The sequence below is a fragment of the Chelonia mydas genome, chromosome 1, assembly GCF_015237465.2.
Source record: "Chelonia mydas isolate rCheMyd1 chromosome 1, rCheMyd1.pri.v2, whole genome shotgun sequence".
In the NCBI taxonomy this organism is placed as follows: domain Eukaryota; kingdom Metazoa; phylum Chordata; order Testudines; family Cheloniidae; genus Chelonia; species Chelonia mydas.
The window spans coordinates 14,298,125-14,313,268 of record NC_057849.1 but is presented as its reverse complement, the minus strand read 5'-3'; the positions used below and the strand labels follow the sequence as shown (position 1 = coordinate 14,313,268).

Below are 15,144 nucleotides of genomic sequence, written 5' to 3'. Positions count from 1 at the left end.
GCTATAAACTGAGGATGAGGAAGGCAGCTCTGCTCAGTGGCATGGGAACCATTTTTATAGTGGGGGTGCTGAGAGCCACTGACCCAAACTGTAAACCCTGGATAGGATGGAAACCACTTCAAACCAGGGGGTGCGGCCACACCCCAGCACCCCCACCCTTGGCTCTGCTCATTCAAGTTGTATAATTAGATCCATAGACAAGAATAGGACAGAAGGGGAGTTATCCCCGTGTCAGCCCCAGTAAATCCTGATTGTCTGGTGAATTTCCAAATAGCCACGTTGAAGTTTAAAGGAGCCCTTTGCAACCTGGCATTTTCCTCTTGGACGTGCCCATTGTCCTAAAGAACCGTCTGAGCCTTGCAGCAGCGTGCAGCCCGCTTGCGCGCGCTCTCTCTCTCTCACACACACACACCCACCAGTTTAAACGGTACCTGTCATTCCACCTTAGAAATGGTCCTGACTGTTTCATGACATTTCACGTCTGTTTCGCATCAGAATTTCATTTCCACCCCTGGCTCCATTCTGCTCAACATACCAACTCCCCGGCCATCAAGGCATGGTCCCCACGGCTTTCCAAGATTTGCATTCGACTCACTGGCAAACTGGAAATGCAGTGTTGTTTGCCTGATTGCCAGGGGTTGGTTCCCGAGATCCTCTGTCCCGAATGAGGCTGCACCTCTATGCCATGCGGCTCAGCTTTTCCATCACATACTGTATGTAACACTCCCTTCTCTATCCACGCATACTGTGTGACATACATCAAATTCCACTGAACATGAGTCTTGTAGGAAGTATTCCTATCTGATCCATCTGTCCATCCACTGGGGATAGTATAGCATCAATCAGCAGTGTCGGGTACCGCATCGCTGTTAAACCGTCAACAAAAGCGAAGATAAAAATCAACATGCCCAGCGTGGCCCTCTGCTTTGGGCCACGTGAGGACAGACCAGGCCTAGGCCTCAGGCAGGTGGGAGATTTTGTTGAAAAATATCAATTTGCTGAAACCAAAACTGATCAAGGAACAGTGTCGGGTTCAAGGAATCTCCCCACTCCAACAAACGTCAAGGAAAAAAAAAATTGTGAAAAGATTTCAGTTCAAAATAATTTTTCATTTCAAAATTTAAGCTCATTAGACTTTAAAAAAAAAAAAAAAGCTTAAAGAAAAAAGGCCAAATTCGGAGCATTTTAACTGACCCAAAAGTGAAAAAAAAGTTGCGTTTTGGTTCATAAACATTCAAAATTTTGACTTTTCATCCTGATTTAAAAACAGGAAAAAAATTAAAATTTGAAAGTAATCACGGGCAAGGAAACCCATCTCCCCACCCAGCTCTAGTGTGCAGATGCAAGAATCCCTTCACCCACCAATTAAATGTGGCCATTTCTGGGGTATCTAGAGCAGCTGTTTAGCAGTGCACCGCAATAGGAAGACAGTTTGTCTTCATCGCCTGTCCTACAGAATCCAGCTGAAACCACAGGGGGGAATCTTAGGTAGGTGGAACATAATTGGACAGTCTGAAGTTGTCCAGATTGCTGGCCAGACCCCTGCTCTTGCAAGCTCCTTTTAAGGCTTCTGGTTTCACAAAGGAGAGCCCTGAGCTCTCCAGCAACCACAAGCAAGCAGAACCCTTCAGTCTCACCCTGTGGAGAGAATGACTACTTCACTGTAAAGACATGAGCATTTTGTAAGCAAGCTCAGAAAACACAACAGCATCACAGCAGCAGAGGAATACTGAATGTTTATTTCACAGAGGGGTGGAGGGTTGATTTTGGTCTAGATATATTTTCATTGAAAACTCAGACTTTAAAAAAAATAAAGCAAATCTTTAGGGCAACAGTGGTCATAATCACTGTATAACCTGGGCTCATAGCAAAAATGTGTGTTGTGAATCAACTTTGGGGGTAGAAGGTGGGAGAGATAGCTCAGTGGTTTGAGCATTGGCCTGCTAAACCCAGGGTTGTAAGTTCAATCCTTGAGGGGGCCATTTAGGGATCTGGGGCAAAAATTAGGGATTGGTCCTGCTTTGAGCAGGGGGTTGCACTAGATGACCTCCTGAGGTCCCTTCCAATCCCATGATTCTATGAACTTTGTTTAGTCAACAGTGCCTTGTTGAGTTTCTTCTAACCCACCCAAACTTTAAAAAAAGTGTCTGACCTTTCCACAAAGTCATCTCCAAGGATAAAACCCAAACAAGCAGGTAACCATCAACAGATGCTGAGATGTAACAAAGTCTTTCAGTTGATATGACAATCAGCCAGGAATGTTTCAATACTGAACCACAATGGAAGAAAGAGCAACTTTATATAAGATCTTTCAGTTGTGCAGAAAGCCATCTTGTTTCACACAGACTTGATAGAGTACCATGAAAGAGGGTGACACGCTGTGCCAGGTTCTGATGCCAGCTACACTGGTAAAAATCCAGTCAATTCAAATTATTTTAATAGCTGGACTTTGGATTTACAGTGGTGTAACCCTGATAAGAATCTAAAAGGGTAATAATTGAGCCACACGTTTGTATAATATAAATATATTTAATTCCTTACCTGTGTTACACCTTTGATTATTAAAAACAAAAGATTCAAGGAGAATTTTTTCCTCCCACCACCTAGATACTGTTGACATTTTGCACTTCATTCAATTAGATCGGTCAGTTTCACTTTCTGTTTCTAGTCAGTTTCACTTCCCAGTTCTTATGCACCAGACACAACACCTCTGGGTTTGGCTTTCTAACACTGCTGGGGAATGTTTACATTTTTAATCATTTTGAAAATAATTTCATAACAGTATTTCTATTCCGACTATGGTTTGGCAAACCCATTAACACACTCTACATCTGGCATCCAATACAACTTTACAGCAAACCCTAAACGGAGTTTGCTCTCTGTTTAGCAAGGTAAATGCCATGGCTTCAGTTTCTTCAGGAAGGACTCTGCAAATAAATCCCATTTCACCTCAATTTTGATTGAAGAATCGCAGACGTGACTCAAATCCCTCATCAAGAGCCAAATTTCAGACTCAACTGATTTTCAAGGCAGCATTTGATGAACTTCAAAAGAAGTGATCAATGGTATTTCCCGTATTCCACATTTCTGTGTTAGCCAAGCTACAGTAAAGAAGCAAAACTAACAAATACCACAAAAGATTAGGAATTGATCCAAAGCCTACTGAAGTCTATGGGAGTCTTTTCTCTGGCTGCAACAGACTTTAGAACAGGCAAAATAGTGAAAAAGCTAAATAGCCCAATACCTGACTCATCTCAGTGAGAGAAGGGGAAAACTACAGTCAAAAAGGGCAAGTGCCTGGGACTTTCATTTGTGGCCCAGCTGTGATGTGTGAAAAGAGTGGGAGGAGTGTGTGGGGGAGTGGGAGGAGGAGTTGACGGAGAAAATAAATATTGACATTTGGAAGAGGGGGGGGAAAATGCATCACTGATCCACTCAATTTCTGGGCTATTTTATTATAATGTAGGATTTTGGTTTAAAGCCTCTTGCACTGGAAAAATGCGAACGGGAGCTCCTATTCTCTGCAAGCACCTCATATTCTGTCATTATTGCTCCTTTGGAGGAGATTAACGTGCAGTCTTTTACACAACAACAAAGAATTCAGGAGAAGGTCTCCCTTGTTCTCCGAGACTGCTTCACTTTGTGCTTTACTATTTACAATCCAGAATTCTTCACTGCTTCTTCAAGCTTCAATTCTTCAAGCTGAGCTGCTTGACCTGTGACTGAGAAACACGGGCTTCCACGCCACTGCTGATTGTGGCTTCCCTTCCCCACCACCAGTTTAAGGGTTAACACAAACTACACCACCTGTTCTAAGTGGCGGGCACTTTAGCTGGATCTGGGTGATGAACAAGGTGGTGGGTCCTCTTTACTAGCCATCATGGAATCGAGACTCTTCATGGAGGCTGACTTATGAAATACAAACTAGGGGTCTATTTAAGGTCTTCACCAGCCCAGGAGCATCTAGAAGAGATTTCTCTGGGGAAGGACTGCAGCATAGGCCATAAAACTTGCCAAGGGTTTTGCTCTGAGCACTTTCTATCATATATTTCATATGATCCCTGCATGCTTCGGTCCTGCTATTCTGGGGGAAGGCGTGAAAGTGAGTCAGCCAACCTGATTCCTTCCGCTCGTTCCGAACACTGCTCTGGGAGCAGCACCTTCCCTCCTGCTAGGAAGCTCTGAACAGCCTTCTATCTGATTAGTTAAAACTTCATTAGCCAGAAAAAGAAATGATACGTCACAAGAACGTCACAACATAGTTTTTAAACAAGTTCAGCTAACAATCGCTGCACCAAGGGGAAGAGTGGAGTGGAGGGGGAGGATCAGGTCCATGCCCCACCTGTCTCCCCCAGTGTCCAAGATGCCACCTCAATATTTCATCAGATTCAGCCAAAATGTTCCTGTTTCAATGCACAAGTTATTCCCACTCGTGCCCTGGAAGAAATACATACAACCCCCCAAAATACACAAAAGAGACAAAAAAGGGACTTTCTACATATTTACAAAAAGCTGCCCCAGCCTCACAGTCCAGAGTATGTCAGGAGCCAGCAACAAGAGCAATAGACGGGGTCTCTGCATGTCCGGTAGTTCCACAGAGTGTCCCCCCATCCCAGACAGCGTGAATACCACCCATCGCAGACCGGAGTACTGCGGGGGGGAGGGTGTCGTGCCATGGGCCTTTAATTCCTCAGTCCATGCGTAGCTTCATGTCCCGACGATCCAAGGAGGCGATACCCTCGTTGGAGTAACCGTTTTCAGAACACAGCGACAGCTCATCTGCATTCTCCATGCCGTTGTTTATTTCTGGGGGAGGGGAAAGACAAATGAAGACATGATTCAAGTGCTGCCAATCACTGGAGTCCCCAGCCGCGTTTTATTCAAATGTGTTCCCTCGAGGCCGATCCACTGGAGTTAAAGGAAGTTTATGGCACTCAGCACCTCAGGCCCCACGTTCTCTCATTTTTAGAGACAGGTAAACTGAGGCTCAGAGAAGTTAAGTGAATTGCATGTCCCCCCCTAAAAAAAAATAATTCACACAGCGTGTCAGTGGCAGAATATATGGGCCTGATTCTGACCCAACAGTGATTTTACACCAGGGTGATTCCACTGTCTTTATATCAGTATAAGCAAGATCAGGATCAGGCCCCTCCTCATATGGCAGCCACAGAGGTGGGTGAGGTAAAATTTTTTTTTTTTGGACCAACTTCTGCAGGTGAGAGAGACAAGCTTTCGGGCTACACAGAGCTCGCCTTCAGGTCATAACACAAAGTCCGCAAAGGTACTTGAGTACCTTTCCCAAAGTACCTCTGTGCCCTTTGTGTTGGGAGTACCTTTCCCAGACCTGAAGCAGAGCTCTCTGTAGCTCAAAAGCGCATCTCTCTCACCAGCAGAAGTTGGTCCAAGAGAAGGTGTCACCTCACCCACCTCATGTCTCTAATAGCCTGGGGCCCACAGGCTACAACAACCCGGCATACAGATCAATTGAGACAATCCTGTGGTAAGTGCACCCCCTGCTGGAAAAATGATGACATGCCAGTGCGTGTGGGGAAAAGCATGTGCTTAAGTGGTCATTAGTTCCCATACCCACAGTGCCCTAGACCTGCACCCACTTCAGAACCCTTCACCCATAGGACAGGGCCAGCTAATGCCCTGTGTGCAAGCACTCAGCTCTTCTTACCTTCTAAAGAACTACTGTCTTTAAGGCGGCGGGAGGGGGAAGGGGGAGGGAATGAATCAGGTCAGTTTCAGATGCCAGAGGCTAGAAGCTGCAAGATAGTTTAAAGAGCCTCAATGAAGCAAGGTCCAAATTGACTCAAATTTTCCAACAGGCCAATGCTCAGGATCACAGTTAGAGATGGAAAAGATCCAGTAGATCATGAAGTCCATTAGGGTTCCAGCGCAGGGCATAGTCCCGTCTCGATGGAGAGTGCATGAGATGTTATACCGATGCGCTATGGTCTTAACAATAAGGCCTAGCATCACCCGATGAAGTGAGCTGTAGCTCACGACAGCTTATGCTCAAATAAATTGGTTAGTCTCTAAGGTGCCACAAGTACTCCTTTTCTTTTTGCGAATACAGACTAACACAGCTGTTACTCTGGAACCTTCTTACTATGCTGATATTTAAAGAGGTGACTGCAATTATGCTGGAAACAAAACTGTCTGACCCTACTGAGTGCCTGCTACACACATCGTAAAAGGGACAATCAGCCCATTACACAGCTCATCATTTACTTCCCTTTTCTACTGGAGAGAAGGGAGCTTCTACATTTAAAGCCCCGTTGGCCTTCAGATCCCTCCTCAAAAGTCTCCTTTGCCATGATTCCTACAGAACATTTTGTCAATGGCGAGGCTGCTAGAGTGCGGAGACCACTGCCTATCATGCGGGTCAGTATCACCTCTGTTTCCTTGCTTCCCACCTGCCTGTCTCCACCTGTCTCTTGTCTAGTACTTAGATTGTCAGCTCTGTGGGGTAGGGACTGTTTTTTCATTCTGTGTTTTTACAGCGCCTAGCACAATGTGGACCTGGTCCATGACTCAGGCTTCTAGCTGTGACAGTAATACAAAAAATATCATCACCATGGAAGATTTTCAATATCCAATTGTCCAACTTGGTACATTTCTTAATACTCCAATATAACAACTGCATAAAGCCTCGCGATTTTGTAAACACTCAAAATCCCTGGGGTTTGCCTCACCTCCTAGTCAGTTACCCCAGCTATGCCTGGACAGATCCAACACTGATTTACGAGATCAGGATCCTGCCTGTGGTTGATGGACCTTTCCTGCCAAAGCAGTAGCTTCAGTTATTACGCATCCTCACACTGCAATATTGGGGCCCAACCCTGAAAGCCCGACTCCCACCTTAATACCAGTGGCCATGTGTGAGTGAGGACTGCAGGGCCAGATCCTGATCAGTGGCACTGTCCAGTGCTGAGAAAATCACTAGGAGGCTCGTTGGCTTGCTGCTAACCGCAGGATCTCACCACAGATTTTCAGTTACTTAGATTTGATTTTTCTTCACCTCCTCTGCCCTCTTTCTCCATCCATCTTAGCAGCCAATACACAGGTCAGCTCTCTGCTTAGATCTGTGGTGCTATCCTCAATATCTCTAGTAAGAGGCGCGCTCAGAGAGTGCGACAGCAGCTGAGGTACTGGAATAAAAGGCTCCATTATCTAACAGATGGCCAGGTAAGAGCAGAACTCCTCCCTCTGACCCTGGCTTTACTTACTGACATTCTGCGGATCTCGCTCTCAAGCGGCCATACCTGAAAAGATCAATTTCTCCTTCATGATTTTGACGTCCCTGCTGGACCTGCGGACAGCAGCACTGAGCATGATTTGCTCCGGGTTGTAGGTCCTTATGCTTCCCAGACGCCATCTGCAGCAGAAAAGGGGGATGTAAAGCTCTGCCCTCAAAAGGTCTATCCTCTAATGGCCTAAGAGGCTCTCTAAGCAAGCAGCCACTGACAAATGCAGTCACAAACCCCAGCGATGCAATATGGCTTTGCTCCACTAGAGTTCATGTGGGCCCTGGTGTTAGCCAGCGATGGTTTGATTTTCTGAGGTGCACAGCAGCTCAATATCTCTGAAAATCAGGCAGTCTTAAACAAATGACACCATTTCTGTGAAAGTGCCTTCATCTTCCCCGCTTTGTTAAAGGTATACAGACTAATTACGGAAGGAAAATGTTCAGTAGTAATGTCCATTTCAGACAAATCAGAGACATGCATAAGGAAGACATCACTACTCGCTGCTTCAGAGGAAGGTGCAAGCAAACTCAAAGTGGTTATGGAATGACCTGCTCCCAAGAAAAGTTGCTTCCTGACCCCCTATTAGAGGATGGTTTATGCCCTGAAGCATGAGTATTTGTAGTCCTTTCCAAAGCTCGTAAGGATTTTTTCAAACCCTTAGTACTGTAACTCTGAATATTATTATCCATATACAACACGCCCAGGTGGTTTGAGAGATTGGTTTCAACACTGCACAGCAAGAAGTGTTGTGATTTGGTCACATTAGTGACTGTGCTCTGATTAGTGGGACAAAGTCAGGTAACCTAGACCCAACATTTCTGGGTTTGGGGGAAAATGTTCTATTCCTGTTTTTCTCTTTTTTAAAGTGTCAGTGAAATTAAACATCTTCCTGAAGTTTCCACCACACAACACTGGGAAAACAATGAAATCCAGCAAGGTGATGTGACCATAAAAGTGAAACTGTCTAGGTTGAGATTCATTGTCCAAATCAAATAAATGGGAAAAATAAAAGCACAGTGAAACGTATACCAGATTTTTAAAAATTCACTTTTAATCAGCTAAAGAATTGTTACCAACACCAGGAAGGTCTTTGTCTTTTTTCCCTTTTAGCCGGGAAGTGTCCCTTTAACACATGGACCATTACATTTCGGAGCTATTGGATACTTCAGCCCGAAAAGGATACAGTGAAGAGCTAGGCTGAATCTACATTGATGGAGGCAAGGATGAGGCAGCCATGAGGCGGAGTAGGTAAAGGTGCTGCACTGGGTACCAGGAAACCAGATTCTGTCCCCAGAGCTCACACGGATGTACTGGGCTTCCCTGGACAAATCATTTCACCTTTCTGTACTCCTCTTCCCCTCCATTCCTTTGGCTTGTCTGTTTAGATTGGACTCTCTCCCACTATGGGTACGTACAGTGCCTTGCACCACACGGCCTCAATCCAAATTGGGGCCACTGAGTACTACTATAATATAAATACCACTGGCTACTTATATTTAGACTGCATAGTAGACTCTCTAGGTGCAGTAACACCTTTTGGACATTCGACTTCACACCTTTATGTCAGAGGAACTTCATCCCACTGCCTTTCCTAAAGCAAACATCTCCATGTTACTAATAAACCAGCTGCCAAGAGAATACTTGGGGCAAAAATCCTGTGCCTGAAACAGTTTCGCAAAGTGGACTTTTTTTTTTTGCATTGTTTTCTAGATTTTAGGGTCAACTGCTGCCTTTGAATAGGAGGGTGTGATTCCCACCAACACGCAGTCCAACTCTCTTCCCTGTGGGGGAAGTATATCAGGTTCTAGCTTTCAGTAAAGGATCTCAGCTAGTTCTCCCTTATTTACATAGTAACAAAGAGATCCGTAACTTTATGTTGATACTTCATCAAGATGTAGGATGAGTGTAAACTGAAAAAGAGTTGATGTAAGCCTGTCAGGTTTCCAGTTATCTGGCGCCACCTAGTGGAATATCAAGGGAAAATCAACACTACCTCATGCAAGGAATCCATTTGCTAGGCATTTAGCACCTAGTGCAAGGTGGGGAACTTCCCACTGAAGTCCACCTGAGTTAAGGGTACTCGGCACTTCACAGGACCAGGCCCACGGCCAGCAAACAAAAAAAATCTACTCAAAAGGTTCTAGGAATACTCAGGCAGAGATCCGCCCTGTGCAGCCTTTCTGCACTGCTGGAACTCTTTATAAAACATTGTGTAACCCACACACATCCTGGGTGTTCTGTCCCATCTAGTGGCGCCGAGACCACTTAGCGAGAGAGATAAAATTAATCTGCTCTACAGCCTTAGCTAACAGCCAGTTGGCTTTTAGCTCACGCAGTAGAGGCTCATGCACCAAGCTCCCAAGGTCCCAAGTTCGATCCCACCTGCCGACAACCGGGGCCTGTCGATGTTACAAGCGGGGGCTCGTCCGGGATTTCAACTGGGAAGACTCTGAAGCTCAGGATCCGCTTCCTCAGCTAGGGGGAGTATGTAACCCACACACTTCCTGGGTGCAGTGTTCTGTCTCATCTTGTGGCACCGAGACCACTTAGAGAGAGTTAAATGAGTCTGCTCTACAGCCTTAGCTACCAGCCAACTGGCTTTTAGCTCATGTGGTAGAGGCTCATGCACTCAGCTCCCAAGGTCCCAGGTTCGATCCCGCCCGCTGACGACAGGGGTCTGTTGGTGTTACAACAGCAGGCAGGCAGGAGAGGAAAAAAGCGTGGGATGGACAAAGCTACACTGGGCTGACAGAGCCAAGGCATGTACAGCAGCAATCTGGATGAGGCAAGAGGTGGTGGAGCGGAGCATGACTTGCTAAATAAACGTCCTCCTGAACGCGCGCAGAGGATGTTCCAAGGCGAGCCATTAACTGACTTTGAAGAAAAGAGCTGCTGACTTCAGCACCCAACCCAATGAAGGGCAGAGGGCCCTCGTCTCCCACTGAAATCAGCGTTGTAGCTAGTCAACATCTAGCAGGATCAGGGTCTCTGCAGTCATGGCCCATAATGAAATGGTCAGCTGTGAAGTTCTGTCCTATACATTTCTCGGGTACTTGCAACTTTCAGCATCCGTTCTGGCTGGTGTGCAAGACTAGAATTACGTCAGGGTGTCCCATCCCTGAAGGAAAGGCCCAGCGGGACTAGATATTTTTGGCCATGACTGAGGCTTGGTTCAGACACACAGCTGAAAGGCCAGAGGCCAAGTTCAGAGGTGACTGAATGGGGTAGTAAAACAGACCTTCTCCCTTACACCCCACAGCGGGTTAACGGCGTGCTCAGTGCAAGGGCATGAATTAGAGCCTGCTCAGCATGTAAGAGGGGTGAAATCTGCTGGCAGGATGTTCTGTGAGCAGCCCTCAGCTTAGGAACTCGTTGCCTCATGGTTCTGAAATAGCTGCAACCTAGTGACTTTAAGGGCAGGTTGCTATTCCCCCTCGCTTTTGCGGGGTGGAGGCAAATTACGAGGGTAATGATGCTTACCCAGGCAAGACTCCCCATGATTGTAGAGGTCCCTGTGGTTGGTGTTTTGCCTGGATGAGGAGAGCTAAACAGGGCCCACAGTCTGCAGACTGTAGGCAATTTTAAGTGTGAAGTATAGAGTGGCTGGCGTTAAGCAGTCAGAATTTATCAGGATAGCACGGTTATTTCTTAATCTAAGTGTAGGGCAATGCTATGGCCAGCCTCACCATATGGTAACTATTAGCTAACCGTGAGCTGTTAATGGCAACCACTGTATTTTCATCATCTCTTACCACCCAGATTTTCAGAATAATGTAAAGAACCAGCTACACATTCAATTAGGCCTAACTCAAAGTATGGCTTGAATGAACCAGTGAAAAATATAGTTTGCACAGGACAGTTGAAAACAAGACAGAACCCTAATGTTGAATATCATTATTCCCACAAACCCAAGACGTTTTTTTTTAATAAAATGGGGTACATGCTTTTTACTTTTAGACAGAATTGAAAATAACACATTGGTTTGGGTCAGGGTCCTGTGAGTCTCAATTGCAGATGAAATGCTATATAAGGGGTTTTCAACATTTAGTATATGCCTGGAATCCAGAATTCCCTTTAAAAAAAAAAATTCCAGTGAGCATTTAACATGTCTAGTCTGATCACCTTGGCTATGAAAGGCCACAGAAACACATGCACATTTCTCAATGATGTTGATGTGAACTGAGCCTGTGCACCTGGGGAAGAATTTGCTCCACAGCAGTAACATTCCCATAACGTTCACTGTATTTTTCGCTGCCATTTTAAAAGGCAGCTTCAGATAACAAGAGATCCTGTGACTCTGCAGACTGAGGACAACCGTGCAAGTCGTCGCGTACCTTCTAGCAGGCAATACTTACAAATGGCAAATGTTCAAACTCAAAGGAGGGAAAATAAAAAAGGAGAGAAACACACACTGGGACATTTATCAGTAATACAATCTCATTGCTCAGAGCTAAATGTATGGAGAAGGTTACACATGAAGAGTTTGGTTCAAACATAGAAATAAAAGTGGTGAAGGCTTTACTGCAGAGTGAGGACAGATTTCAAATAGTCCCTAAAGGCAGAAGCAACTGAAACAGCCGTCCAATAAACAATCAGAAGAGTATTTCAGGGAGCCTGAAATGCAGTGTCCTGGGGTCTTGAGCCTCCTCCAACCTACACTGGCAAAATGCCATTGACTTCAGTGGATTTACTCCTGGTTTATAGTGGTGTCAGTGAAAGGAGAATCTTGAAAGATTCTGAGCTCAGACCAGTGCAGCAGCTGACGGCCAAATCTTTTACTACCCCTCCCCTCTGCTAATATCTTATCGTTTCCAAGACAATCATGAAAAGTGAAAGACAGCACTTTGACGATGGGGGTGAATAATGATGCTGCATTTTGCCTTGGATGGCAGATACATTACGCTTTAAGGAGATAGCGTGATGTCAGCTGCGCACACCACAAGCCAGACTGTGATCTGGGACACATCAGGAGAACTGTGGAGTAACTCCCTTGCTATACAATTATGCTGATAGAACTGAGAACAGAATCTGGCTCAGAAGATTTGCCGAGAACTACGGTCAGCTTTACGCTCAGTGCAGCACAACTCCTTCCCAGTTCTCACAGGGTAACTGAAATTTTGCCATGAGGGGGTAAAAAAACGGAAATATTGTATATAAATTATGAAGCCAAATTTGTTAACTTGGAAAGGACTAAATAGAGCAGATTAGACTATAAAAATGCTACCTGGAGGGTAATCTTGCAATGGGATATTTCTACTTGGAGAGCACCATGGTTTCCTGAAGGTTACCTAATTAAAAGATGCTCAGGTATCCTAGAATAAACCCTCCAGCAAAGAGAAGTGGCTTGTACCATTGACGTAGAATGTCCAAGTGTCTCTAGAAGGGTCAGTTGGACGTGGCATGGGGGCAGTCTAGTTTTAGTAACTATTGAACAAGTTACGACTCAGACTCTCAGCAAGACAGTCGTGGTCATTTGCGGAGCTGTGCAGTTTAAAGCATCATTCAGGGGGTGTTCTGTATTATCCCAGTCTGCAGTGAAGCCCTAGCAGAAAGAAAGAGGAGGGTGGAATGAGAAGAGGAGGAGGAAAGCACCAGAATTACCTGATCATGTGATAGCTGTGAGATGCCAGAATGCAGCAGAGAGAAAGAGGAGGAACATGCACAATAGTCAGAGCAGTAAAAAAATAAACAAGGCAAGAAAGCAAAAAAGATCAGTTAGACCAGGGATGGGCAAACTACGGCCCAGGGGGCCGCATCCGGCCCTTTAGATGTTTTAATCCGGCCCTTGAGCTCCTGCTGGGTAGCAGGATCTGGGGCTTGCCCTGCTCCAGCCAGGGAGTGGGGTCCGGGGCTTACTCCGCTCCGCACGGCTCCCGGAAGCAGCGGCATGTCCCCCCTCTGGCTGCTACACGTAGGGGTAGCCATGGGGCTCCTCGCACTGCCCCTGCAGCTCCCATTGGCTGGGAACTGAGGCCAATGGGAGCTCCGGGGTGGCGTCTGCGGACGGGGCAGTGCACAGAGCCGCCTGGCTGCACCTCTGTGTAGGAGCTGGAGGGGGGACATGCCGCTGCTTCTAGAAGCTGCTTGAGGTAAGCGCTGCCCGGAGCCTGCACCCAACCCCCTCCCTTGCCCCAACCCCCTGCCCCAGCCCTGATCTCCCTCCCACCCTCCGAAACCCTCAGTCGCAGCCCAGAACACCCTCCTATGCCCCCAAACCCTCATCCCCAGCCCCACGCTGCAGCCTGCACCTCCAGCTGGAGCCCTCACCCCCCACCCTGCACCTCAACCCTCTTCCCCAGCCTGGAGCCCCCTCCCTCACCCTGAACTCCTCATTTCTGCCCCCACCCCAGAGCCCTCAGCCCCTCCTGCACCTCAACCCTCAGTTTTGTGAGCATTCATGCCCGCCATACAATTTCCATACCCAGATGTGGCCCTTGGGCCAAAAAGTTTGCCCACCCCTGGATTAGAACGTCATCACAGTCGGTACTTCCCCACTCGCGAGACCACAGAGATTCAACATCTGGTCACTAGGGCTGAGGCTGAACAGTAGAATAACGTGTAGCCCTGCTATGGAAAGCAGGAAAGCTATGCCTAGGGGGTAGGACGAGCACATTAAGGTGTGACTCCATTCCAACCCATCGCCTCATCCTTGGGGTGAAGGAAGTAACTGATTTGCCCAGCAAGACTTGCAAAGAATCCACAAGGGTCAGATTCTGAGCCTGTCTCACTGCAGCGGAGAGAGGGAGAGAGAATGATTCAGCTGGGATTGGTTTCTGAACTCCCCAAATGCAGCACCAACACTTCCACACGGCAGAGACGGGCATGAGGCATGGGAACGGTTACCTCTGAATGACAACCACGGGGCAGCAGTGTAGGTTCCCAGTCCCACATCTGTAAAGGCAAGTCCTTGGCTTTAGTTCCACCAATTGGAATTTGTGGCGTTGAATTTTTCTTTTCTTTTCTTTTTTTTTTTAAATGTTTAAAAGAGACACTTTGGAGGGTAACAAGTCCTGGCTATGGGAGGTTTTAATACTCACCTGTAACTGATTGACCCTGCAAACTATAGGCCTCTGGGTAATTCCACTAACAGGTTTGGACACTTGTGAGCTACAGGGTAAAGACAAGGGATGAAATTCAGCCCTAGGGAAAGCAGGTACTACTGAAGTGAACTGCAAGTGTCCCTGCTTGCACCAAGTTTGAATTTGTATATGTCACCAAGAGTATTTCTGAGCTCCACCACCTTACCACCACCTAGCACAATGGGGATTTCAGGCACTTACATAACAATATTTCTACCACTCCCTCAATGTCTGCTCATTTCACCTCTCACCATACTCTTTACATTCCTTTTCTGGCCGTTTAAAAATCCATGATTACTGGAAATTATCCCTGTCTCTCCACGCTCTCAGCAGCCTGGGTAAATATCTAAATAGCCTGGTTTTCAAGGGATGTAGCATAGAAAGATTAAATAAATACATAAATTCAGACTGTCTTAAGATGCAGATTCTTGGAAGGGATTCAGAGGAATTGCTGTAGCACTGCTTTAGGAAAGACTTGAAGACTCTGAAACAAAGGGTCAAATGGTTGCCACTCTGGCCTTAAAATGCCCAAACAAGAGAGCAAGTCAGACAGTCACACCCTTGTGACTGATCCAGGGTGCTCAATGCATTTCTTTATCTGGCGTTCATCTGGGGTAAGGGTTTATTTGATTTGTATGATTCACCTGCAATTTAAGAAATCAAGTTTTAGTCCCAGGTGAAATTCTATGGCCTGTGTTATGCAGACTAGATGACCGCAAGGGTCCCTTCCTGGCCTCAAAATCTATATTATTCAGATCCAAAATACAGTCAAAATTCTGATAATTTTACAGATGTACTTTTGGTTTCTG

At 46.2% G+C, this 15,144-nt stretch overlaps 1 protein-coding gene across 6 annotated transcripts in view; it reads right to left on the bottom strand.

Annotated features, from left to right (window-relative positions):
- Positions 1-4,034: 4,034 nt before the first annotated feature.
- Positions 4,035-15,144, bottom strand: part of GDPD5 (glycerophosphodiester phosphodiesterase domain containing 5) — a 335,621-nt gene continuing 324,511 nt past the window's right edge. For 4 of the 6 annotated variants that reach the window (XM_037882114.2, XM_037882059.2, XM_043527658.1 and 1 more), the window contains 2 exons: positions 7,272-7,384; positions 4,035-4,806 (listed from right to left, as the gene is read on the bottom strand). In XM_037882114.2, the coding sequence (XP_037738042.1) occupies positions 4,776-4,806; positions 7,272-7,384 (144 nt within the window). In that variant the 3' untranslated portion in view covers positions 4,035-4,775. Of the gene's footprint in view, positions 4,807-7,271; positions 7,385-12,857; positions 12,873-15,144 lie in introns of all 6 variants that reach the window. The other 2 variants (XM_037882015.2, XM_043527653.1) reach the window with 1 other exon arrangement.